The sequence below is a fragment of the Neomonachus schauinslandi genome, chromosome 16 (genome assembly GCF_002201575.2).
Source record: "Neomonachus schauinslandi chromosome 16, ASM220157v2, whole genome shotgun sequence".
Lineage (NCBI taxonomy): Eukaryota > Metazoa > Chordata > Mammalia > Carnivora > Phocidae > Neomonachus > Neomonachus schauinslandi.
The window spans coordinates 13,970,898-13,996,408 of NC_058418.1; the positions used below are offsets into that span (position 1 = coordinate 13,970,898).

The following is a 25,511-nucleotide window of genomic DNA, read 5'->3' on the forward strand; positions in this document are numbered from 1 at the left end:
CAGCAGCTGCCAGTGATCAAAGGCTTACGATATGTCAGGCCCTGTAGACGCAGCGGCGTTGTTCGAATCCTCAAGCTCTCCTACATCATTCCCATTAAACAGATGAGAACATTTAGGCTAAAAAAGGGTCCAGTCACACAACTGGTAAGGAGTAAATATGAGGCCAGTAGGAAGCCAAAACGCTTGCTTTATTAATAAAATGCTGTGAATGTTACAAAATATTCACGGAAGAACTTAGGGAGAGCTGAGGATGAAAAAATGGTGGTGGAGCCCAAGGGATGGATGCTAAGTCAGGGGTGCAGAGGAGGAATAGGGGTACCTCAGTCATGAAAAAAGGACCGGGACTGGCCCAGGACTCATAACTGAGAGACCAGAACAGTCCTCAAGGTCTCTAGAAAAGACAACATCTCAGAGGAGGAAAGGGAAAGCCACAGTGACAGGGTCACTAGCTGACATCCTTCCGGAGTGCTATCACTGCCCAGAAGTCGCTTCTACCATTATTTTTGCCTGAGATAAGCGGAGGGGACTGAGGGACAGAGAAGGGGAGAGAAAGGGGGACACTGAGGGTCAGAGAGAGACTAAGGAAACTTCATTTTTAGGGCTCCTCATTTGCAAGTGTGCCTGTGTGTGCTCTGTGTGGCTGGAGGTTGCAGGGTGGTTTCTGCAGACGGGGCAAGCCAGGAAGCAACGCAAGAGCGTTTTTATGACACCTGGTTCTTCCTACCTAACTTATTGGGTGTCCTTTTCTCACTCTAAATACTCACTTTAATACCTAAGGTCTGCCGAGATTGTATAAGCGTTAGAGTCCGCACAACTCCGTTTAGCCCCCTCGAGAACACAAATGGATCTCTCCTCCCTCCGCTTCACACCCTTCCCTGGCTCCCCAGTGCCCTCAGCCACCCAAATTGAGCGCCTATAAGGAACTCCATTGCCCATCGGTCTCATCTCTCGATGCCTACATTTCCCATCATGCACGATACCGCCTGCTCCTAGCATTGTTCTCGGCCCCGCCCCCCGTCCCAATAGTGCTGACTCTCGCCTTCCGCCACCGGCCTCCAGTCCCCGCCTCTTGCCCACTGCCAACTCGTGAAGGCCTCCGCGAGGGGCGTGGCCTCTGAGCGATCGTGACGCCCATTGGCTGTCGCGTCGTCGGTGGGCCGTGCCTACGGGAGCCGGGCGGGCACATTTCGAACCGTGGCTGGGGCGGCGGCGGTGGCGGTGGTGGCGGTGGTGGCGGTGGCTGCGACGGTGAAGGATGCACCCGGCAGGCTTGGCGGCGGCGGGGACGCCCCGGCAGCGTAAGTGGCGTACGTGGCCTGTCAAGGAGATCGGGGCGGGGGCGGGGGGTGGCTGGCGGGGGCGTGGCGGGGCCGCCGCGGCAGTTGGCGAGGTCGTTGTGGGTCGGAGGTCACGGGGTCAGGGAGCTGGAGCCTCGGGGCGTGCACAGCGCTGGGATGCCAGGTCCGGGTAGGGGGCGCGTTGGGCTCGAGCCATCTTCTCTTTAGGAAATTCCTTTGGAAGAAAACAACTTTGGGCAGGATATTGTGTGATGTGCAGGAGAACGGGACTTTCATTCATTTGCAGTTCGCGATCAGCCTTCTCCCCACCCTTCGGTGGCCTCGGGCTGTCGCCCACGCCCCGCGGGACAGCGTTCAGAGCCCTTCGTGAGCTGAGAGGGCCGTGTTTACCTCTCATTTAAGATTTGAACCTGTATATCTTATACTCTTCACCCCCTTTTCCCGTCTCTGTTAATTTGTATCTCTCTTTAAGTTCCTCTTCCTCTCCGCGAGTGTGCGTGCATCTCATTTATTCATTGAGCGTATCCTGCCTCGGCTCCCGTTGGGCCAGGCAGGCCCTGTGCTGGAATTTGGGTACCTGGTAATAACCAGCCTAGCACTAGTCCTTGGTAACTTACAACTCAGAGTTCAGCGGTGAGACAGACACTAAACTCGGAACAAACAAGTCAGCGAGAAAATCTGGGCAGTAATGAGGACTGTAAAGGGAAAAATCCCAGATGCCGGGGAGGTTCAGAGGCCTGATGTGCTCATTCCTCCCTTCGGCCATTAATAAGGTGCCTGGCTGGCCCTGTGGTGGGTGATGCTGGGGCTACTGCCCTCGTTCCTGTCCTCAGGGAGCTACCAGTAAGGAGCAGAAGAAAGGAGCAGTTTGGAGCGATGGGGGCCTGATGAGGGAAGCACAGGCGAAGGGGTCAGGACCGGGATGGAGGGATTGTGGTAGCCCAGATTAGGCATGTGACGCAGCCTGGGCGTGTCGGTGAAGCTTCTTGGAAGAGGTACATCTAACGATGAGGAATTTGCTCAGAGAAGGGGATTTGTGGTGAGAGGCCTGTGCCAAGTAAACAAATGGACAAGTGAATATTTAGCAAATGTGGTAAGTGCACAGAAGGGGAAAAGAACAACTGGATATTATGAGAAAGAACAAGGTGCTATGCTGGCAGGTGTTAATGATGGAAAGATGTTCCAGAGTGATAGCAGTGCATGTTCAAAAGCCTGTGTGGACTAGGAGCTTGGCAGAGTCAGGGCCCAAGAGGCCAGTGTGTGACTGGATGCAGTGAGCCCCAAAAGAGGTAGCAAACGAGGGTGGTTGGCAGGGCTGGGGTCTTGCAGGGCCTTGTAGGCATGTGGATTTTATTCCCAGCACTGTGGGTACTGATCATAGGCAGGGGACAGGAAATGTTCTCTTGTGCATTTAAAAAGATCACACTGGCTGCTGACTGGAGAAAGGGTTGGAGGACATTGAAGTCAGGTTCAAGACCAGAGGGTCTGAAAGGGGAGGGTAAACATGGAGACATAGTGGGTGAGAACTGGCAATTAGTTGGTTGGGTGCCAGAAAGCAGGGGAGTCAGGGACTTGGACACTGGGGTGGGGGCACTGGTGGGAGCCGGCCAGACCTGGGTGTGGGGAGAGAAGTGGCGGCTGGAGACAGGGCCCACTGCCCAGGGCTGGGAAAGCTGTGGGCGGGTGAGATTGCTCTAGGTGAGAGGCAAAGCCAGAAGTGTGGGAAATTGGGCCACACGTTTCAGGGAGCTGAAAAAAAATCATGGGTGGAGAGGGACCAATCCGGAGACTGTCAGCTCCGTAAAGGCAGGAGTTTTTGTCTTTTTTTTTTTTTTTAAGGTTTTATTTATTTGTCAGAGAGAGAGTGAGCCCTGTGAGCACAAGCAAGGAGAGCGGCAGGCAGAGGGAGAGGGAGAAGCAGACTCCCCGCTGAGCAGGGAGCCCGACGTGGGGCTCGATCCCAGGATCCTGGGATCATGACCTGAGCTGAAGGCAGACGCTTAACGAGCCAGCCAGGTGCCCCACCGCAGGAGTTTTTGTCTTTTTGATCGTTGCTATATCTACCACGCCTGCAGCAGGGCCTAACACACAGGGGTGCTCAAGAGGTGTTTGTGGGGCTCTGGAAAGAGGAGGAGGAAGGGTCAGTGTCTCAAAGCCAAGAGAGCAGAGAGCTGGAGGCTGGCACTGGGGACAGGGGCATCACATGCTGCTCGAGTCGGATGACAGTGGCTAACGGCCTCAGACTGGCATTGTAGAGGGGCGTTTAGGAGGCCAGTGGGGGGCAGAACCCCAAATATCGAGGGCTAAAGGGGGGCAACAGGGAGGAAGGAAGGGCTTGCACCAAAGCTCCCAGAAGTGGGAGAGGGGAAAGGCCAGTGAGCCTTGGGGCTAAGTGGGCTGGGGCCAGTGCCGCTGGCTTTGGGATTGAGCACGCCTGGGTCTGTTTTCAGGTGACAAATAACTGAGAGGAACAGTCGAGGGACTAGTCATTGACAATAGGTGACAGGGATCGACAGGCCAGGGGCTGAGGAGTTTATGAGCGTCACTTGGCCTTGGGCCATGAACTGTCCCACAGAAGAGAGAATTGAGGTGCGGACAGAGTCAGGATGTGGATTATTTGGTTCCTCTCCCCCACCCGATTGTAACCCTGTCTCCCGTTCCCTGGGCCCACAGGAGGAGCTTGGTAACTGTCTGCTGTGGTGTTAGGAGCAGGGGCCCCGGAGCCAGGGTGCTGGACCAAATCTGTCCTCTCCACATTCCCCTTCTCCTCCCTCGTCCTTACCCTACCCCCACTAAGCACGCCTCCAGCAGGTCCTGTCCCTCCAAACTCCGTCCAGAAGCAGCCCAGCCCCCTCCCCTCCATCCCTGTTTCTCCCCCACCCCTGGAGCAGCTCCCCCCCTCCTCCCCTCTTCCTGCCCCCCCCCCCCACCATGGAGCAGGCACCTGGGCTACAGCCCTGCACGCAGGTCATTTCCCCTGTCCCGGCCTTGGTCACCACCTCTGTAACGTGGGGTGGGCCCTCATTTCTCAGAGTTTCATCAGCCCCCTACTCTAGCCTTCTGTCAGGGGCTGGGGATCCAGGCATGAACAAAACCAAGCTCCCCACTTGGGGGGCTCCCATTTTAGTGGGGAGACAGTGAACAAAATAAAGAAAGCAACCAGCCTGTCAGCTGGTGCAGAGTTCTGGATATAAGTGCAGCAGGGAACGGGGGTGGGGAGTGCTGCCCAGGACTGTGTGGTCGTAGACAGTGGTAGGGAAGGTACCGTAGAGCCAAGACCTCGAGGAGGGGAGGGAGCCATGGGGCAGGGGAAGGATTCAGGCAGAGAACAGCCAGTGCAAAGGCCCTGAGGTGGGAATGTGCCTGGCGTGTTTGCTGAACTTTGAAGCCCACGTGGCTGGAGCCAACCAGCGAGGGGAGCACGAAGGGGAGACGCTGACAGAGACTGTGTTTGTAGAAGGCTCAGGACAGGATCCTGTGCACAGTAGGCCCAGCACATAGCAGCTGTCGACGTTACTGTGGTGATTGGATGGAAAGATGCCAGGCAGACAGAGCCGGGCCCGCACCTGCCTCGGCGCCCATCTGACCTCCAAACCAGTGCTTCGCTACAGCGGAAGGAGAGCCCTGCAGCCTGAACAAAGCTCCCCTTCCTCTTCCCCTGCAGCGTCCAAGCGGAGGATCCCGGTGTCCCAGCCGGGCATGGCCGACCCCCACCAGCTCTTCGATGACACGAGTTCGGCCCAGAGCCGGGGCTACGGGGCCCAGCGGGCACCCGGCGGCCTGGGCTACCCTGCGCCTTCTGCCTCGCCCCAGGCTGCCTTCCTGGCGGATCCTGTGTCCAACATGGCCATGGCCTACGGGAGCAGCCTGGCCGCCCAGGGCAAGGAGCTGGTAGATAAGAATGTGAGTGGGCGGGGTGGCTGGGTATGTGTGTGTGGGGGGGGTGGGGACGTGAGGCCAGGGCTTCAGGCTTGGGCTCTGCCTCCCCCCAGATTGACCGCTTCATCCCCGTCACCAAGCTCAAGTACTACTTTGCTGTGGACACCATGTATGTGGGCAAAAAGCTGGGCCTGCTCTTCTTCCCCTACCTGCACCAGGTCAGCACTGCGCCCACTGAGGGGAGCACTGTCTGAGGAGGGGCAAAGTCGGGGGGGGGGGCGGGTGGAGGGGTGGGGATAGAGGGTGAGTCAGAAGCCGGGCAGGTGTGAGGGGCAGGGGGGGGGTAGGTTTGCCCCAAGAGAGGGCCTGGAAGCAGTGTGGGAGAAGCCCGCTCTGGGGGTCCCACGCCTGCTCCCCTCACTCTCCCCACAGGACTGGGAAGTGCAGTACCAGCAGGATACACCAGTGGCCCCCCGCTTTGACATCAACGCTCCTGACCTCTACATTCCAGGTCTCCCCCTCCCCGTCACCGCCCCACACCCTCCTCCCTCTGGGTGGGCACGTCTAGGGCAGAGGGTTAGGTGCCTAGTGGCCCAGGATGGTCCATCTTCCTCTGACCAGTGTCTGTGTGTCTGCCTCCCACAGCTATGGCTTTCATCACTTATGTCTTGGTGGCTGGCCTGGCGCTGGGGACCCAGGATAGGTAAGGGAGGCCTGGAATAGGCAAAGTGGGGTGAGGTTTGGGGGGCAGAGGGGCAGTCAGGAAGGTCTCTTGGATCTCCTGTCTTGGAGCAGCCCCACCGTGCTCCCAGTTGGCCCAGGACAGAGCCCTTGGGGTCACGGTCAGCGTCACCCTCACCTCTCCCCTTGCTCTCCACCCACGTGCAGCCCATCACCACACCTGTGGCAGGTGACTCTAACTCCATCCTTCTTCTTAGCCTCCACCACCAGATCCGGCCCATCCTCACTGCCTCCTAACCAGCTGCCTTGCTCACATACCCTCTGCACCCTGACTCCCAACCGCAGCCAGGAAGATCTGGTCTGAGATGTGGGTCTGGCCATGTCCTGTCCACCCTGCTAGAAGCTGCCCAGGGCTCTCCCGTCCCCAGATCCAGCCCTGGCTCCTTAGTCTCGCGCACCGCACTGCCTCCACGCAGCCTCTCTCTGCCCCTCCTCCTCACTCTGCTTCGCTGCACTAGGCCTCTTTCCATCCTCCAGAGGGCCTGGTGCCACCCGCCGCCACCCCAGGGCCTTTGCACATCCAGTGCCCTTTGCTCAGGAGTATGTTCCTCCCCTGTATCACCTGCTGAGCACCTGCTCACCTGCGATGTCTCCACTCTGATATCACTTACTCAGGGAAGCCTTCCCACCCTCCAGCTGGGTCAAGCCCCCCACGTCTCACTCCTACGCTCCAGTTTCTTTCTTTTGTGGCATCGAAAACGATTCTCATGAGAATCAGTTCATTGTTGGGGCACTGGGGATATGGCAGAGGCCGTGGTCCTTCTTTGCAAGTCAGCTCCTTATTCCTTCAGGCCTCGGCTCAGATGCCCTCTCTGGAGAGCCCTCTCTGACGCCTTTTCCCGACTGGGTCAGGCACCTCCCCTGCCCTGCGCTCCCCTCATCCCAGCCCTGACCTCCCGGGGCCATCACTGAGGACAGGTCTGCCTTCCCTGGCATGAGATTTCCATGAGGACAGGGTCCAGATCCATCTTGGTCACTGTGGAGTCTCTAGCCCCACCCAACACAGGTGTCCCCAGGTGGATGCTCTGGGAGGGTGTGAACCGGCCACTGGAGTGACAGCTTGGTGCCGGCAGGTTCTCCCCAGACCTCCTCGGGCTGCAGGCAAGCTCTGCGTTGGCCTGGCTGACCTTGGAGGTGCTGGCCATCCTGCTCAGTCTCTACCTGGTCACTGTCAACACTGACCTCACCACTCTCGATCTGGTGGCCTTCTTGGGCTATAAATATGTTGGGTGAGTACCCCATTCCCCCCCCCCTCCAGCCCCAGCCCCAAGGCCTCTTCCTCAGACCAGCCTTCCCCTCTCTTCCCAGGATGATTGGCGGGGTCCTTATGGGCTTGCTCTTTGGGAAGATTGGCTACTACCTGGTGCTGGGCTGGTGCTGCGTGTCTATCTTTGTGTTCATGGTGAGCTGGGGCTCAGGGGAGGATGAGGCTTGAGGGGACAAGCCCTCAGAGTCGGGGTCCCTGGAGGCATCCAAACAGAGGATGTCAGGGGAGGAGTTGAGACGAGAGCCACGTTGCTGAACTGAGGAGCCTTAAAGTAGTTGTCCCAGCCTGGGGGTCAGGAGGGCTTCCTGGAAGAGGAGGTGTCTAAGCTGGGGCTGGAAGGAAGAGAAGGAGCCAGCTGGGCTGTTGGGGTAGGCTCTCACCCTCACCCCACTCTTCCATGGTGGGCTTTCCTGCCAGAATTTCTGTGAGGATGAAAAAAGTTTTGGTACCCCTGGAAGTAGCTTCTCTGGGTCCCCAGCAAATCCCTTCCTCTCTTTAAACCTGCTTCCCCTTTTGTAAAAAAGGGGGATGATTATAAACGCACCTCAGGGTCCTGGGCGGAGGCAGTGTGAGCATATGTGAGGAGCAGAGGGCAAAAACTGGTTGGCCAAATCGGACCCTCAGATACACTTTGACTTAGATGTCATTTAAAAGTTAAAAAAAAAAAATCCTTTCTGGCTTGTGTTGAAAACTGTCATCGGCCCTCATAAGCGGGGTGACAGCGGCCCGGCTGAGCCTGCCACCCTCCGCAGGCACCCTCCCCAGGCAGGGTATGCAGCTCCGCATCTCATTCAGGGGCCTCGCCTGCTGCCTGAGCTTGCAACCCTCACATTTGCTCCCAAGCCTTGGGGCGGAGCAAGTCCTCACCATCTATTAAAGGAGATGTGGGGGGAACCTAGGCTCCCCTCGAGCAGAGACACTTGAGCCCAGCCGCCCCGGAGGAGGGAGAGAGGCAGGGCTTGGAAGTACATCCAGGCACCCGCGCCCGGCCCGGGACTCAAGGGTGCACCCCCTCCCGCCCCAGATCCGGACGCTGCGGCTGAAGATCCTGGCGGAGGCAGCGGCCGAGGGCGTCCCGGTGCGCGGGGCCCGGAACCAGCTGCGCATGTACCTGACCATGGCCGTGGCGGCGGCGCAGCCCCTGCTCATGTACTGGCTCACCTTCCACCTGGTGCGGTGAGGGCGGCCCGGCCCGCGCCGCCAGCTGCTGCTCCGCGCGGCCGCCGCCGCCCCTCCGCCCGCCCGCGGGGACACCGGCGCCGCCCCGATCCCGAGACCCCACCCCCCACCCCCTCCGGGCCGAGGTGCCGACATGTCCAGCTGCACCGGCCGCCCCGCGGAGCGGCCACTGTTCCGGAAACAATAAACCGTGATGGGCACGGCGTAGGCAGCTTGTGCTTGGCGCGGCCGCCCGGCAGGGGGCAGGCCCGGCCCGGGAAGGGGGATGGGTGGGGCGGGGCCGGTGCCCCACTTCGCGACCAGAAGGCGACCAGAGAGTCGAGAGAAGGTTTAATGAGCCTCGCCCGGCCCGTCAGTGAGGAGCCTCCTTCTTCGCCTTCCCTTTCTTCTCCTTCTTTTTCACCTTGGGCTTCTTGACCTTGGCCGGCGTGCTCTTGTGCCCTTCGGAAGCGGCAGCGGGAGGCTGTGGGGCCGAGGGCGGAGGGGAGGGAAGGGGAGAGCGAGGGGTCTGCCGCTGAGACGATTGCCCCGGGCTCTCCCCTCACCTGGGGCGGCTGCTTGCGGGGAGCCTCTTACCTTTGCTTCCATGTCCGAGTCGCTGGAGCTGTCGCTGCTGGAGTCTGAGGAGCTGCGGTGACCGCCACCCTGCTCGTTGGAGGCGAGGCAGTAAGGGCCGGACCCCTGACCCAGCCCCTGCCCTAGGAAGCCCCAGGCTCGGCGGGGCCCTGGGTTCAAAGGCCTACCCCCCAGCCACCCCCCGATACCGGGAGGGATGTGCGGGCTCCTGAGGTGACTTACCCTCGGTTTATCAGCCGCCCCCGCCTCTGACGCGGCCTGAACTTTGTGGGGGCTGTGTTTGTGGTCTCCCACTTGGCCTGTCCCCTGGGGCTCCTTGGAGTCGACGGCTGTGGAGAAAAGTTGGGTGGGTTGGTGCAGGTGCAGCGCGTGCGCCCTTGGAGGTTTCTGGGTTTTAGCCTGGCCCCCTGTGCCTCAAGAGCCCCACTTCCCAAGAGCGCACCTGCGGCCAGGTCGAACTCCATGGTGGTGAGAGAAGGTCTGTGGGGACGACCGCAAGGGCCCGGAGGGCAGGGGGAGGGCCTGGGGAGGGGCAGTGGGAACCGCCTGCCCAAGGACTTGGGAGGAGCCCCACCCAACGTGGCTCAGAGTCCTTAGCCTTGACTCATAGCCCCTCCCCAGCACCACCCAACTTTTCTTCTTGGGAAATGGGGTGGGTGGACAGTTGATTGCTAAATTTCCACCTGGTGAGCCTTGGCAAGTGAGGGGGGAATGTGTGGGCAGCTGTAGATTTCTGGGGGGAGGGCTGGAGCTGTCACCGCTTCCCCCAGAAGGGTCAGATGCCTGCTTCTGAAGAAATGAGAGGGAGGCTGTCTCCCTGTGCCCTGTGCACCATCATAATGCCAGCACTCCGTGTACTCACTGCGGGCCTGGCGCTGTTCCAAAGGGCTCACGCACATTAGCTCACTTTAACAACTCCTGGATGGCTGCGTGAGAAGCAGTGTCTGAAGGGGTGAAGAGCATGAACTTGGAATCCGCCTCCTGAATTTGAAGACCCACTCAGTAGTGGGGTGAGCGCAGGAAAGTCACTCTGCCTCTCTATGCGTGTTTCTTCATCTGTACATGGCAGCCTCCATATGGGGTTGTTGTCATGGATTAGTTTCTAGAACTGTGCCTGGCACAGACTATGTGCTTGTTAAGATAATGTTTTGGCTTTTTTAATTAGAAGAAATGTATTGTTACTATTCCTATTTTACAGATGAGAACACTGAGGGACCAAACAAGTAAGATGCTGAGGGGCCAATGTAGTATGAATGGCTAGAGCTGGGATTCACACCCACACAGTGTGGCTCAAGTCCAAGGCCCTGGCCCCTCTGGCTCTCCCTGGAGGGTGCTCAGGGGAAGGGGCTCCCCATGCCTGGCTGGGCCAGTCAGGCTGCTGGGGGCTGGGGCGGGGGCGCTGAGCCATCTGCTCCCCTTGCTGTGCGGCCAAGTGTCCTTGCAAGTCCGTCCCGGGCCAGCCTTGCCACCAGCAGCTGGGTCACCACACTTGCAGGAGCAGGCAGGCAGGAGTGGTGGCTGGGGCCTGGGCGTGGTGATGACCGCGTGCCCTCAGGTCTCTGCTCCAAAGCACATTCCTCGGAGAGGCCTGCCCTGACTGCTGGCTCCTCCCCACTGCCCGTCAAGGCAACCTCTTTCCCCTGCTTGATGACCAGCTCAGCCCTTAAAGATAGTAAGTTATCTTCATCATCAATTCCTTCGGCATATATTTGTTGACTACCTACTATGTGCCCGGCACAGTTCAGGTGATGGGGATACAGAGGTTAACAAAACCAGCAAAAATCCCGGCCTCACGGGACTGACATTCTAGTGGGGGAAACGAGGTGTAAAATGTACAGAATGTTAGAAAACGACTGGAAGCGAAAATGTCCCATCAGTTGGTAAGTGGATAGACAAAATGTGAATATGTAACGGGACACTACTCTGCCATACAAAGGAATGGACATTGCATCATGCATGAACCTCAAAAACATTCTGCTAGGTGAAAGAAGCCAGACCCGAAAGACTGCATGCTGTAGGAAAGCGTTCGTGTCAAGTGTTCAGAGAAGAATTATTGAGGCAGCAGGTTAGGGGGTGCTGGGAGCTGCATGGGGAATAGGGATTAACTGTAATTGAGCGTAAGAGATCTAATTGTGGGGGATGAAAACACGTTTGAAAACTGATTTATGCTGAAAATTGCACCACTTGGTAAAAATTATTAAGAACCGGGGCACCTGGGTAGTGCAGTCAGTTAAGTATCCTACTCTTGGTTTCGGCTCAGGTTGTGACTTCTGTGTGGTGGGATCGAGCCCCGTGTTGGGCTCCACGCTCAGCAAGGAGTCTGCTTAAGATTCTCTCTCCCTCTCCCTTTGCCCCTCCCCCAACCTCTAAAAATAAATCTTTTTTAATTATTAGAAACCCCTGAAGTGTACATTTGAAATGGGTTTTATGTAACTTATGCCTCAATAAAAGCTGATTTTAAAAAGTAATATGTGCTAAGAAGAGAAATATAGCAAGAAAGGGAGCTAGGTTAATAACTACATGGTATGTTGGGGAGAGGTTGGATTTTAGGTAAGAGTTACCAGGGAAAGCTTCAGGCAAGTCTTTTTTGAATAAAGATCTGAAGATGAGGGGCGCCTGGGTGGCTCAGTCGGTTGGGCATCTGCCTTTGGTTGTGATCTCAGAGTCCCGGGATACGGCCCCACGTCAGGCTCCCTGCTCAGCAGGGAGTCTGCTTCTCCCTCTCCCTCTGCCACTCTTCCCTCTTGTGCGCTCTCTCTCTCTCAAATAAATACAATCTTTAAAAAAGAAAGATTGTCTTTTAAAAATCTGAAGATGAGGAGATAAACCATGCAAACACATGGAGGAAGTGTTCTAGGCAGTGGGAATAGCAAGTGCAAAGGTCCTGAGGCAAGAATGTACCTGAGTGATGAAGAACTGCAAGAACTTCAGAGTGGCAGTGAGAATGGAGGGAAAGACAGGAGAGGAGGAAGGATGGGAGGGGTGGAGGGGTAGAGGACTTGTACATCAAAAGACCTTTGATCTTGGGGCGCCTGGGTGGCTCAGTCGTTAAGTGTCCGCCTTCGGCTCAGGTCATGATCCCAGGGTCCTGGGATCGAGTCCCACATCAGGCTCCTTGTTCCGCGGGAAGCCTGCTTCTCCCGCTCCCCCTGCTTGTGTTCCCTCTCTCGCTGTGTCTCTCTCTGTCAAATAAATAAATAAATAAATAAATCTTAAAAAAAAAAAAAGACCTTTGATCTTTACTCTGAATAAGAAGAGGTGGTGAATGATGATTGTGCTTTACCCACAAGTGGATGCAGGATGTAAGTGTTTTTCCAAGCAAAACAAATTCCATGAGGGTTAGGGACCTCATCGGCTTTGCTCAGCACCCAGAACAGTGTGACTCAGAATTTGGTGCTATCATTTGGTGAGTTAGTGAGGTTACCTGATGCCAGGCCCTCTGCTAATGTAACGGCAGGTTAGAGCAAGCACAGAGTGGCTAAGAGTTTGGGTTGTGGAGGTCAGTCTGCTCACAGGTGAATCCTCACTCTACCTCTTACTGCTCTGTGGATAAATAAGTCAACCAGTCCGCACCGCAGTTCTGTCCTCTATAAAGTGGAAGACTTACCTCATAAAGTGACGGTTGTGTCTGGAGCCTGCCTGGCACAAGGTAAATAGATGCTCAGCAAATGTGAGTTTTTATTATTCACGAACACGATCTCATATGCTTACTTGTGAACCTGGCAGTTAAGATCCCATGTTGTATATGAGGCAGTTGAGCCTCAAAAAGTTGGTTTCGTGTCCAAGGACACTGGGCTAATAGGTTGCAGATCGGTAGCGGGAGGCCTTCTAGACCCAAGAGGAAGTAGCTCTTTACTAATTGGCTAAGATTGTGGGGAGGGTGAATGGGCCCGGGGAAGAGCACGGCCTGATCCTCCAAATTGCCCTCTATTCACTCCTGTATCATAGTTAGGATGTGGCCACTTTCACAGAGACCAGAAAGAGCCTTAACAAGATAGCTCCACTTTTTTTTCCCCTAAACACCCAGGGACCCGGGCTCCTAACTGGTTGCTCTGCATCCTTCCCGGGTGTTGCCCTGAACAGAGAGGGAAGCTGGCCTCCACCATCGGATTCGAGGGAAGGGAAAGGGCAAGGAGAGGGCACACCAATTCCTTCTAAGGACTGCAGTTGAAAGCAGCACCTGTCCCTTTGGCCAGGTCAGACACACGGTCACATCTAGCAGCAGGGGAGGCTAGGAGAATACAGCTCCGAGCTGGGCGGCCGCGTACCCAGCAAAAACCTGGGGACTTTACTGAAAGGAAGGGGAAATGGACGTGGGAGCCTGTCGGTCACTACTCCCTCTTGGTGGCAGTGAATATACCCTCAATTCCCTTGCTCTAGCCCAGAAGACTTACAAATGAAGGCCAGATTAAAGCTGGGAAGGTGAACCCAAATGCTTGATGAAAAGCAGGTGTGAGGGCCTAAGATGAGCACGTCCAGCCTTCTGCTCTTCGGAAAAGAGCCCCTGCCCTCAGTAGTCCCCTAGCCAGCTACTAGGGGCAGGGACAGTAGCTTACGTCCCTCCCCAGGCCCAGCCTGCCCCTGACCTCTAACAGCTCTGTCCTCCTCTGCTTGTTTCCTCCTTATTTCTGCCTAACATGACTCAGTCCTAAGGGTGTAAGCAATGCCTTCTCCTTTGTAGGAAAAAGGGACTTGTGTTCCCACCTGGCCTGTGATGCTGCCATTCACTACTAGCTCAGCTTCCCCTTTCTCTAGCGTTTCACCAGCAGACACTCTTTGGAGGCTCACCCCCGACCCTGAAGTTTGTACTTAGTCACTGCAATTTAGGAAGAGATTGCTGGATGCCAACTTCAGTGGCCAGGGAAGCCAAGGTGGGGTAGGACCGAGCAGTGGGCCACTGGGACACGGTCCTCCATTGGCATGCTGCGCTCCAACACATCTGAGGACTGACATGGCTCCCTGGAAAAGCAACTTGCTCAAGGCCTGCTTTCGTCTCTTGCCTGAAGTTTACACGAACGGAGTGCCCTGGTCCCATAAACATCATAATCCCTGGACTGGAATGTTTTCTTTGAATTTAACCACATCCTAGGAGATGGATGACTTTTAAGCACACAGTACGTAGGGACTCAGTTTCCTTTCCCACAAGACCGAAGTGCTGCCCTGGCCCTGGACATTCTGGAACACTAATGATCAGAACATCTTGACAGACCACCCTTTGGGATGGGCCAAGGGGCAGACAGCCCGGCTGCGGAAAGCCAAACTTGGCCACCACCCAGCTGACTCTTGTGTCCGGGATTTGCTTTCACTCTATTTGCAAGCTAACAAGTTAGCTGGTAACTTTTCAAAATGCTGGCAGAGGCCTGGAGATTCCCAGGTCAGAGACAAAAAGCTTATTACTCGCAGCAAGCACCGGGAGCATCAGCGTGTGGTTTTCTTGGCCCCGTGAGTTGGGGAACCTGCCACTTGCCGGTAAGCAGCAGGCAAGCCTGTGTGTCCTAGAGGGAGCCATTCTCTCGTCCCTCAAGGCGCTCGCTGCAGGCCCAACCTGAGAACCGGCCCAGGTGAACAGCTGTCAGGCTCACACATTCTTGGCACGCCCAGGAAGCCTTGTAGCAGCGTGACAGACCCCCGCTGGAGGCCTGTCTCTGCCAACAATCCACCCCTCCTGGTGAATTTTCACACAAATAGGCCACTCTGATTGATCTAACAGCCTGAGAGCGAATTCATTCCGTTTCTCTCACACAGCGTTTAATTAAAGCGACCTAGGAATAGGACTCCAAGAAGCAGCGAGTCCTGCGGATAGGCCAACCCGCCGTCCAGGTCCCGGAGCTTTCCAGCCGTGAAGGAGCGGGCATACTTCAGCCAGCCAGGATGTAGTCGGAGACTAGGAGACTAGTCTATCACCCATTAGGACCCACACCAGGGACTTCAGACTGACCTGCAGCTCTTTGGTGTCGTGACCAACAATGACAAGGCCCCAAAGCAACCCTCACGCGCACCGGGGAGACACCGTGGCTCATTCCTTCCCACGTGCAAACACACGGAATGCTGGGGCACAGGGCGCTCCAGCTGAGGACCTACTAAGCCTGACGCTGACCACCACCACAGGGCGGTGCCACTGACTGGTCGCAGCCTCAACCACTCTCCGTGGCACAGCCCTGGCGCTGCTTGGGCATCACAAGTGTGACTTTGTTATTTTGTTCATCAGCCAGGGTGGAACAAGGCCGTGCAGGTCCACGTTTGTGTCTAGGGTGGGACCCACATTTAAGCTCTGCTGCTGCTGGCGCCAGGCACAGCACAATCATCCAGGACGGGCCACGTCGCCAGGTACGGGGGGCAGCGGACCAGATGCCTGGCAGGTTGTGGTGTTGGATCCAGAGGACGGAGCACTGGTTGCACCTCCTACCGTCCCGGATCTGAGGGGTTCCCCCCCACCCCAGGACTTCCCATCTCAGTAGATAGAGCTGCACCTCTTCTATCACCTACTCACCCCCAGACCTTTCGTTTGGCTCACGTGTGAATGCAGCTGGTGTGTTTACCAAGTTCCACGCACCATGCAGACCACTGCAGGGAGACTCAGCAAGCAGGGCACTCAATGCCCAAGTGGTCACTTTCTTCATGGAGGACCAGTCAGTCCAAGGAAGAATCCAGGCAGACTCTTCAAAATTAATTTCAATCCCCGAGGCCCCCCTCTGGTCGGCCGGCTACCGAGAAGGTGCACCAATCAGGTGGGCCGGGGCTTGACGCTGGAGGGGAGAAAGATGCATCATACGCAGAAATGAGGAGAAAAGAATCCCAAGTTTCAAAATAGACTATGTAGCTCCCAATCCCTTTGACCTGATCTTTCCCCAGGAGATGGCCTAGAAGTAACCCTTTTCTACGGACAGCCACAGTCAGTGAACAAACTCCTTACTGAAGTGTATGGAGCAGGAGGGGATGGTGACAGGTCTTTGTCGAGGTGATTTTTTAAAAATCCATCCCACCTCTGAGTGATATGGACAGCCTGAGGATGACAAAGGCTGTGAAATGGGCATTGAATACCTTGGCTATTGGCCCATTGTTGGGCAGTCTTTCCAACAAGAGCACCATTGTTAGCCTGTAAATGGTCCAGAATGTCCCAAACGGGCAGTTTAGTTTCAAGGGCCACAGTGGCGTGGCAGGAGTTGGCTTCCTGGACTGCAACAGCAGCCCCACAGCCTGAAAAAGCACGGTGGCGAGACGCCACTGGCCGGCCAAGCGGGGGCCACAGGTCTGACGGAGTCCATCAGCCAGGAGCGATGGGGCCTCCCAACCCATGAGACAAACGGGACACGTGTTGGCAGAAGTGAGTCAGCATGACAACTTCTGCATGGGAAACATGAAAGGACACTGTATGAAAACCTAAAGTTTGGGGCACCTGGGTGGCTCAGTCGTTAAGCGTCTGCCTTTGGCTCAGGTCATGATCCCAGGGTCCTGGGATTGAGCCCCGCATCCGGGGGCGGGGGTTGGGGAGCCTGCCTCTCCCTCTCCCACTCCCCCTGCTTGTGTTCCCTCTCTTGCTGTGTCTCTGTCAAATAAATAAATAAAATTAAAAAAAAAAAAGGAAAACTTAAAGTTCAACTGGTCTTGATGGTGTTAAGAGAATTCACTTGATGATCTTCCTACTGCAGAATTACTTTAAAGTGATTCCCAACAGTTTCTTTTAAAATCCAAACACAGGGGCGCCTGGCTGGCTCAGTGAGTGGAGCATGCGACTCTTGATTTTGGGGTTGTTGAGTTTGAGCCCCTCATTGGGTGTAGAGATTACTTAATAAAATCTTTAAAAATAAATAAAGAGGGTGCCTGGGTGGCTCAGTTGGTTAAGCGACTGCCTTCGGCTCAGGTCATGATCCTGGAGTCCCGGGATCGAGTCCCGCATCGGGCTCCCTGCTCAGCGGGGGGTCTGCTTCTCCCTCTGACCCTCTTTCCTCTTGTGCTGTCTCTCATTCCCTCTCTCAAATAAATAAATAAAATCTTTTAAAAATAAATAAATAAATAAAGAGGGGCACCTGAGTGGCTTAGTCGGTTAAGCGTCTGCCTTCGGCTCAGGTCATGATCCCAGGGTCCTGGGATCGAGCCCCACGTCAGAGCTCCCTGCTCAGTGGGGAGTCTGCTTCTTCCTCTCCCTCTGCCCCTGCCCCTTGTGCTCTCTCTCTCAAATAAATAAAATCTTAAAAAAAAAAAAAATCCACTTTTTATCTTTCACATGACTAAGTTATGGAGAGACAAGCCTTGCTTGAGTAGGTGGAGAAAGGCCCCCTGCTCAGCCAGAGGCATCACTGGGCTCAAGGTCCCCTGTAGGGAGCTTGAGGGTGGCTCATGCGGTGGCAGGCTGGGTGTAGAGGAGAGCTGCCAGCTACTGAGGAGGAATAAGGAGACAAGCAGGTAGGCAGAGGTGGACACCAGCCCCCTGAAGGAGGCCCCCTTACTGAGCACTTCCCTTGGGTGATCTATGATCTCATGTAACCCTCACACCCACCCAGAGTACAAGTGAGGAAACTGGAGGTTCAAAGGAGTTGAGTGACCAGCTCACTGCTGCACACCGAGAATGGTGGGTGGAGAGTCTCTTCCCAACGCCTCCTTCTCTGGACCACAGGCTCTCCCAGAGCCGGGTCCCTATCTATCTGGATACGGCAGGCAGGTTTCATTTTCTCACCATCATCTCTGAGGCTAGACTGCCAGGCTGCCTAGAAGGCTTGGCAGGGACAGGGCCAGAATCCCTGAGCAACGTCTCCACAAATGAGGAAGGCTACAAAGGAGGACTTGAGGTATTTGCCCAACTTGCCTCTGGAATAGATTTCTAAGCCCTATGGGGTGCAAGTCTCTCCCCCAGTGCGCAGAATGTGACCTTTTTTGGCCTGAGGGGATTTCTTTTTTTTTTTTTTTTTAAAGATTTTATTTATTTATTTGAGACAGAGAGAATGAGAGAGCCAGAGAGCACATGAGAGGGGAGAGGGTCAGAGGGAGAAGCAGGCTCCCCGCCGAGCAGGGAGCCCGATGCGGGACTCGATCCCAGGACTCCAGGATCAAGACCTGAGCCGAAGGCAGTCGCTTAACCAACTGAGCCACCCAGGCGCCCCTGAGGGGATTTCTAAGAAGGGTGGAAGGGAAGGAGGCCTTGCCCGGCTTCCTGAGTCACCCATGCAAGTGGAGGCCTCAGGACGCCTGCCTGACCCCATGGGTTCCCCCAAAGCTGCTCCATGTTCATGACTACATGTGTGGGCAGGGAGGAAGAAAGGAAGAGCCTCCAGAGTCTAGAGGCAAGAAGGGAACACCCACAGGTAGGCAGCAGAATTGGGGCCAAGCCTGGAGGCCGAATTCAGCCAGATGGTACCCTGTCCCCATTTCACTGCAGAAGCACGTGGAGACCCGAGAGAGACTGCAGAGCCTTGGGGAAAGATGAAAATCATGGATGCCAAAGTGATTTTGGTCAAAGCCACCCCAGTCTCAGGAAGGTCTCGGTCTTCCCCTGGACAGGATGCATCCTCACTCCAAGCCTCCTGTGCCCGACCTCAAAGGCAGTGTTTCAAGGTGTGGATTAGTCTGTAGTGGGTCATTATTTAAAAAACAACAACAAAGGGCGCCTGGGTGGCTCAGTCGGTTAAGCGACTGCCTTCGGCTCAGGTCATGATCCTGGAGTCCCGGGATCGAGTCCCGCATCGGGCTCCCTGCTCGGCTGGGAGTCTGCTTCTCCCTCTGACCCTCCTCCCTCTCATGCTCTCTGTCTCTCATTCTCTCTCTCTCACAAATAAATAAAATCTTAAAAAAAACACAACAACAAAAACAAAACAAAGAAAAACAAAAACCAATTGAGTGGGGTATGTCTAGAATTTTTCAAAAGTGACATAGAAGAAGGAAATGCCAGAGATTACCACAGGTGGTAAGGCTAAGTGTTGTTTGGTGAAATTTTATGGGCACCCAGTCGCAATGTAAGATGTATTTCATTCAAAAAGATTTGAAAGATGAAATTTTTTTAAGGAGTCCATTTCCAGAACGGGACATCTCACAGTGTTGTTCTGTGTTAATTTTGGTAGAGTTTAAATCAGCAATCCCATAAAGAAAGCAAGCACTTGCTGAAATTTATTTTAAAAGGCCCTTTTTATTAAACTTGTACATTTTTTTCTCTTCCTTTCAGAATCCTAATAAAAAAAAGGCTTGTTTCTGCTTACTAAAAAAACAAAACAAAAAACAAAAACACACAAATAAAGGAAACTATTAAGACATTACTTTTGTGATGGGAAAGGACACTACAGGATTATTGAATGTAAGCCAAGAAAACTAAAACCTGGAGCAAAGAACTAAACTGAAGAGCAGCCAACTCTGATCTGGCGCCAGACCACCTGCAGTGTGAGGCAGAGCCCTCCTCCAAGAGGGTTCCCAACACAAACCCAGCCAGGAGAGCAGGAAGCAGCCCTCTTACCTTCTGGAGTAACAAACAGACCCGAAGCCCTAATGATCGCAAAATACAAACCAATCACTCTATTTTAAAAAGCACACACATGCTACACTGGTCTCCCCTCCCATCCCAGGTGCTTGTCATCCGCAGGGAAGCCTGAGGAAGGGCGGCCTCTGGCTCGCAGGGCCTTCACAGGACGTAGGTGTTCTTCACCAGGTGCTCCTTGTCATCCCCAGAGCTCCAGACGGTGCTGAGCGTGCGCTCCTGGTTCCTCCGGGCCACCCGGATCAGGCAGACCACGGAGGCGCCCAGCAAGACGATCAGGACCATCACGAAGAGCCCCGCCAGGACCACCACTGTGGAGGAGAGAAAGGCTTCAGAACCGGAAGGACGAGGAGGAGCAGAGCCAGTGCAGGGCCGCAAAGGGCTCATACGGGACTCGTGCAGGTGGGCTCAGGGCGAGGACCAGCAGCCCTTGCGCCAGACCTCCCCTGACCCCAGCCTGGGAGGGTCTGGAGAACGGGCACCCGCCCGCCTGGGAAGTCATCGAGGAGTCTACAGTCCCGAGCAGCAGGTTCCGGAGAAAAGGAGGCGCTGCGCTACGTGCACCCAGTGGCTCTCTGTGTTCCTTCTGAAAAAGAATCCCACTTCCACTGCGCATTTCCACGTCTCAGGGGCAACTGGTGCAGGAGTCCCAAGCCACCAAATGGGCACCAGGACGTAAAAAGCACACACCTCTGGCGTGCGTAAACATAAAACCCCAAGGTTGTGTGGTCACACAGCACACTGACCAGCCAGAGAAGGATGCGGCCGGCAGTGGCCGGGGTGGCTGCGTGCGGAATGAGGTGAGGGCAGAGGCAAGGGCGCGTTCAGAGCAGTGCCGGGAGGGGACCCTCATGCTCCTCACTGCCCGGTAAACTGAACAGTGGCTGCCCCACCACTGTCTCCCTCGTCAGCCAAGGCGCTTTCTTTCAGGCGGGTCTCCAGCTAAAGAATGTGGCCTCCCACGGCAGCTGCCTGGCTCCCTCTCCCCATGTGGCTAGAGGACGGACAGGGGCAGCCCCTTCTCCACCCGCAACCCTCCATACCCGGGCTGCGTTCTGCCCCATGCCGGGCAACCCAGATTCTAGCTTCGCTGCTCTAAAACACAGCAGACACGCAGGCCAGCTCTGGGCTCCTGAACAGGAAAACAGGTGGAAAGAGGCCAGACCAGTGTGGCCAGTCCTTTGTGCAAACACAATCATCCATGCCTCAGGCTCGGAATCCGAAACAAAAGTGAGAGGAGGCCCGGGGTCTTGTCAGACCAGCCTGCTTGGGGACGACAGCACTGGGCCTGCCTCGCTCGGCCCACACACAGCAAGGGCTCTCCAACTTCCTGTCACCGTGACCAACTCAGCACACCCCACGGCAGCAAAGTTCCCTCCAAATCTGGAGCCAGTCTCAGGCCTGTGTGCAGCAGACCCCATAAGCCTAACAGCAGAACTCGTCCTCCAGTCACCCCAGGACGCCCAGGTAGAGACTGCCTCCCTCCAGCCCCATTATACTGCATGGAGGGACAAACATCCACCGTATGTCCCAAGCTGTCTGACCACTCTCGTGCAGAAACAGGACTTTCAACCCAAAAGATGTTTACGGTCAAGGATTATGTGTCAGAGACCACATGAGCCTACAAAAACACTGCAGAGCTTAGTCAAGGAAGGCGGGTGGAGGAGGGCCAGCGGCCTCTTACCTTTAGTGCCACGGGGTAGAACAGGATACAACTGCTTGCCTGGAAAAGAACACACAACCCTAAGGTCAGCTCACAGTCCTCCTGCCCTCCAGAGCTGCCACCAACTAGGTGTTCACAAGAGGCTCTTTCTGAGGGACTTCTTCCAGCTCTTTTGAGGGTTCTGAGGCCTTGCCACCCTGGTGGGAACCTAGGACACGTCTGTGCAACAGCTGGGTCCAAAGCCTCCCTCTTCCCCACAAGGGAGCCAGAGAATGGTAGCGTCCAAATGACAGCATTGCCAAGGTCTTCCTTTTAGGGATGGGGAAATGGACCCATCCCACGGTCCTCACAAGAGGCCTCACCCACCCACCCACCATTGTTTCTTGCATTTAGGAATCAGGCAGGCTCACCAAAGCAGTGGTGCATGCACTCCTCCTTAGAGAGATAGCTGTTTTTATTGCCCCGGCACCCTCCGTAGATGAAGTTGTCACAAGAGTTCTTCTCCGCATTGAAGTACCAGCGTGGGAAGGACGCGCGGCAAGGCCCAGTGACTGCTTTGGCAGTGCAGTATTCTGGGAACAACACAACCCAAGGAGGACAAATTAGCAGGGCTCAGCTGTGAAGCGGAGCTGGAATGTTCCTGAGCAGTCACACTGCTGCCAGCCAACAGAGACACAGCTCTCTGCTAGAAGGGCCTGTAAATACAGACGTGGCCAGTTGGGCCCACTGGACACTCCTCCATGTTTTGGGGTATCTTCCTCCTTACAGCCAGACCCCACTGGTAAGGAGATCACTCCATGTCAGGCACTGTTCTAGGCCCTTCACGCGTACTGACTTGGTCTCTAAGAGATCTGTCGTGGGTCCCTCGTTTCATCCTCAGGAGGCAGAGCCCCCCAGCTGGGGAGAGGCAGGAGCCAGCATACCACACGGCCTCCCGCCGGGAAGTGTCCCCACCCACGGCTGTGCCACACGCGCTTCCCGCAGCCCTGGGGCGTGCCTGTGAGTTCCACCACCTGCGGAAGGTCGGGAAGCTCCGCGCTAAGCCTTCCTTAGTGGAAATACTCAGGTGTGTCTCAACTCCCAACTAAGGAAGAAAACATGTTTTTCCCATAAATTTTTTTTTTTTTTTTAAGATTTTATCCATTTATTAGAGAGAGACACAGTGAGAGAGGGAACACAAGCAGGGGGAGTGAGAGAGGGAGAAGCAGGTCTCCCATTGAGCAGGGAACCCGACGCGGGGCTCGACCCCAGGACCCTGGGATCATGACCTGAGCCGGAGGCAGATGCCCAATGACTGAGCCACCCAGGCACCCCCCCATACACATATATTTTTATTTTATTTTATTTTTTAAATTAATTTATTTTTTTTAAAGATTTTACTTATTTATTTGAGACAGAGAGAATGAGAGACAGAGAGCATGAGAGGGAGGAGGGTCAGAGGGAGAAGCAGACTCCCAGCCGAGCAGGGAGCCCGATGCGGGACTCGATCCCGGGACTCCAGGATCATGACCTGAGCCGAAGGCAGTCGCTTAACCAACTGAGCCACCCAGGTGCCCCCATATATATTTTTAAAAAGTTATACCTTCGTAGTCGAAAATATCACTGGAGAGGTCATCAGAATCCTGTTTTCTGGAAACTAAAACAGAAACATCCAAGTCAGGGAGGCTAGGATGGACACAGTACACACAGCCTGGCTGGAGCAGAGACCAACAGGGCCCACTGAGGGAGCAAGGACCCGCCGGCACCTAGGAGTGGAGTCCCCTCCATGGGTAGGCCTGTCGCCTCCCAGTCCTCATGGGCTCTATCATAAACTGGAATGCATGCTGGATGGTGAGGCCTGCCTGTCACCTCAGGGGTCACTACGGAAACTCATCCCAGCCACAATTTCTGGGGTGATGAGGAAGATGGTCTTGCTCATTCTCTGACATAGTGAGAAGGCCCCTCACTCTCCTGGAGATATTTTCTTCTAAAACAGAGATAACATGCCAGTGCCTGAGGATTCTAGATGACCTTGGAGGCCAGCTTAGGAATAAAGAGTGAACCCAGGCAAAGCAATGGTCAGGACAGTCGCAGGATTCCTGGCCCAGCAAAACTGGAAAGTGACTCTAATGAGCCAGCCAACCACTGAATAAACGCTCACTCTCACGTGAGCACTGATGTCAGAACTAGAGGACCAAAGCCAAGGCTGCAATCAGTGCAGAGCCACTGGCCAACTGGGGGGCTGCCCTCAAATGGGACGGGGGCAGAGTCCCTCCTCCACAGCAGGTCTTGCCCAACAGAGCCCACTGCCTGGGAACTGGCCTTCAAGAAAGCTGGGCTGGACTTGCCAGTGCATCTGGACCACTCACCCCAGGCTCCTGATGCATGCAGAATCCTCCAAGCATGTAGGAGGAAGGGGGCAGCTACTGTCAGCACTACAAAGCAAGTTAACACAAAGCTCGAGATCAAGGACTGCAGTGGGAATGGAGGCGGGGGTGGCAGAAGACAGAGGACTCAGCACAGGGAGGGGGACGGCAAGGACAACCGAGAACCAAGGAGACAGAAGAGGCAAGGAGACAGAAGAGGCAAGGAGAGGTGGGGTGGGCCAGTGAGAGCACAGCAGGCAGAGGCCAGGGGACTTGAGGCCAGCCCAGGGAGAAGGAAGGGGCCTGCGCTGCAGGCCACAGCAACATCCACAATGCCTTGTCCCCCAGGAGGAAGCGGAGGCGAGCCCGGAAGCACTGTAGCATCCCTCGGCCCTCTCGTCCGCTGGACAACGTGAACTCCCCAGTGTAAGGATGCCAGCCAGGAGCCGGAAGCTGGCAGCCCAGGCAGAGCCCCGGCTTGTCAATTCGGAATAAACAGACCGGGAGGTGGGAGCCCTTATACGACTCCCAAATCACACATGTCCTTCCGTGGTCCAGATGGCCCTCACTCCACCCTCGGTGGTTTTAAGAACCTACCACGTGGGACAGAGAAATCTGCTCCATTCCTGCTGGTGGCCAGATCATCAATGGTGTTCTCTACAAGAGGACAACGACACAGTGAGAAAGTGCACCTCAGGAATGCCCCATGACATACAGCGAGCAGAGTTCCCAAGCAGCCGTGGTCCCACATGCCTCTCACGGTGACTCCTATTTCTCCTTTTGTGGTGGGCCCTTCGATGTACGTGCCGGACCACAAGCCTGCTGGAACTTGGAAATAAGGAACCAAGACTGCCCCTGTGGGTTAAACTTTAAGATCCCTCGCTGGTAATCAGATCAAAGATGTCTGAAATGACTTTAAAAAGACAGAATGGCTTCCAAGGCCAAATAATCTGTTTAACTGTATTAACTCACCCCATGAATTTAAAAAGGTATGCAGCAGTCTCAGCATACTTGAGGCCGCCGAGCTGTGGCGACCTGTGCAGCTATGTAGAGTTTATCTCACACGTGCACACAGAGTGATGGCACGGGGCAGAGAGGCCCACTGGTTAGGGAAGTAGGAAAAAGGAAGCACCGGCAGGGTCCAGGAAGGACAGGAGTTGGCCACCCTGCCTCCCCGCTGGTCCCAGCAGAGCCGGGGCAGAGGCACGGGGCCGACATCACCTGATGCCATCAAACATCCACATCACAAACCAGCGCGCCTTGTTCTGTGCCTCTCCACAGCAAGCGATCTTCTGGGAGTCCGGCGGAGAGGCTCGCCCACATGGACTAACACCACAGCAGACTCCGAGACCCGAGTGTCTGGTCCCCTGGGTAGTTCTGGTTCTCATTATAAATTAATACACTGACATTCTCATTCTCATTTGGCTTCCCACCGAGGATGCCTGCTTGGCAGAGGATATGCTGGCGGAAGGCTCCAGCAGCGAGCTGCTCTGGCAGTGTTAGCTCTCCTCCCAGACTCGGGAGAGACGCTTCAACCAGACTCAGTGGAGCCACACTCAGCTGCCAACAAACGAGCTTTCTGGGCCCTCAGACTCTGGACCACCTGTAGGGAGACAGCTGTCTGCCTTCTCCCAGCGAAACTCAAGAACCCGTGACCCTTTGTAGCAACATCCTGTCTGAATGCCCACTGTTCACTGCTTGTGTTCTTACAATTTCAACTGTTTTCCTAAAAAATAAGGAGAAACTCAAACAGGCAGGCACACGTGCCACAGCTGACTCTTAGTGGAGGAAGGACAGAAAAGGTAGCAAAAAAATGTTTCCCTTTAATTCCTGCTCCCATGCCGGATCATAGCGGACAACAAAAAAAGTACAATAAATGGTATTTTCCTCAGTCACCATCTGGTACGGTTGCCAGTTGCCCCCCAAAAGGTGAGGGACTTGCCTGTATGATCCCAAAACAGTGCCCAGCCTGTTCCCTGCTCGGCAGGAAGCCTGCTTCTCCCTCTCCCACTCCCCCTGCTTGGGTTCCCTCTCTCGCTGTGTCTCTCTCTGTCAAATAAATAAGTAAAATCTTTTTAAAAAAATAAAAACATCCCCCAGGATC

At 55.3% G+C, this 25,511-nt stretch overlaps 3 protein-coding genes across 7 annotated transcripts in view; 1 reads left to right on the plus strand and 2 right to left on the minus strand.

Moving 5' to 3' along the window:
- The first annotated feature begins 1,191 nt into the window (after positions 1-1,191).
- On the plus strand, positions 1,192-9,106 carry YIF1B (Yip1 interacting factor homolog B, membrane trafficking protein). 3 transcript variants are annotated; one of them, XM_021701061.2, is made up of 8 exons: positions 1,192-1,307; positions 4,963-5,201; positions 5,291-5,395; positions 5,610-5,688; positions 5,823-5,880; positions 6,992-7,147; positions 7,227-7,320; positions 8,210-9,106. In XM_021701061.2, exons 1-8 carry the CDS (start codon positions 1,256-1,258, stop codon positions 8,363-8,365), a joined length of 939 nt encoding a protein of 312 aa, XP_021556736.1. In that variant the 5' UTR covers positions 1,192-1,255; the 3' UTR covers positions 8,366-9,106. The 3 variants fall into 3 exon arrangements, with proteins under 3 accessions (XP_021556736.1, XP_021556737.1, XP_021556738.1); XM_021701062.2 differs by having other exon boundaries at positions 1,192-1,298; XM_021701063.2 differs by lacking the exon at positions 1,192-1,307 and adding an exon at positions 1,438-1,461.
- On the minus strand, positions 8,611-9,433 carry C16H19orf33 (chromosome 16 C19orf33 homolog). The gene is made up of 4 exons (XM_021701064.2): positions 9,383-9,433; positions 9,163-9,269; positions 8,941-9,009; positions 8,611-8,827 (listed from the first exon to the last, which is right to left on the minus strand). Exons 1-4 carry the CDS (start codon positions 9,402-9,404, stop codon positions 8,717-8,719), a joined length of 309 nt encoding a protein of 102 aa, XP_021556739.1. The 5' UTR covers positions 9,405-9,433; the 3' UTR covers positions 8,611-8,716.
- A 9,597-nt stretch (positions 9,434-19,030) lies between these two features.
- SPINT2 (serine peptidase inhibitor, Kunitz type 2) overlaps positions 19,031-25,511 on the minus strand; it is a 28,681-nt gene continuing 22,200 nt past the window's right edge. Inside the window, exons 3-8 of one of the 3 annotated variants that reach the window (XM_021700775.1) lie at positions 24,005-24,064; positions 23,411-23,476; positions 22,645-22,698; positions 21,473-21,634; positions 21,084-21,122; positions 19,031-19,710 (exon numbers count right to left, since the gene is read on the minus strand). In XM_021700775.1, coding sequence (XP_021556450.1) covers positions 19,544-19,710; positions 21,084-21,122; positions 21,473-21,634; positions 22,645-22,698; positions 23,411-23,476; positions 24,005-24,064 — 548 coding nt within the window. In that variant the 3' untranslated portion in view covers positions 19,031-19,543. The remainder of the gene's footprint in view (positions 19,711-21,083; positions 21,123-21,472; positions 21,635-22,644; positions 22,699-23,410; positions 23,477-24,004; positions 24,065-25,511) is intronic. The other 2 variants (XM_021700776.1, XM_021700777.2) reach the window with 2 other exon arrangements.

What these genes read in the sequence shown, in the direction of transcription:
- C16H19orf33 (XM_021701064.2), bottom strand. Translation starts at nt 9,404, where the DNA reads ATGGAGTTCGACCTGGCCGCAG. An exon ending in GGAGTTCGACCTGGCCGCAG is followed by an intron (nt 9,270 to 9,382) that starts GTGCGCTCTTGG and finishes TTTTCTCCACAG; the next exon opens with CCGTCGACTCCAAGGAGCCC. An exon ending in GGGCGGCTGATAAACCGAGG is followed by an intron (nt 9,010 to 9,162) that starts GTAAGTCACCTC and finishes TCCAACGAGCAG; the next exon opens with GGTGGCGGTCACCGCAGCTC.
- YIF1B (XM_021701061.2), top strand. Translation starts at nt 1,256, where the DNA reads ATGCACCCGGCAGGCTTGGCGGCGGCGGGGACGCCCCGGCAGCGTAAG. An exon ending in TCCTGACCTCTACATTCCAG is followed by an intron (nt 5,689 to 5,822) that starts GTCTCCCCCTCC and finishes TGCCTCCCACAG; the next exon opens with CTATGGCTTTCATCACTTAT. An exon ending in GCGCTGGGGACCCAGGATAG is followed by an intron (nt 5,881 to 6,991) that starts GTAAGGGAGGCC and finishes TGGTGCCGGCAG; the next exon opens with GTTCTCCCCAGACCTCCTCG.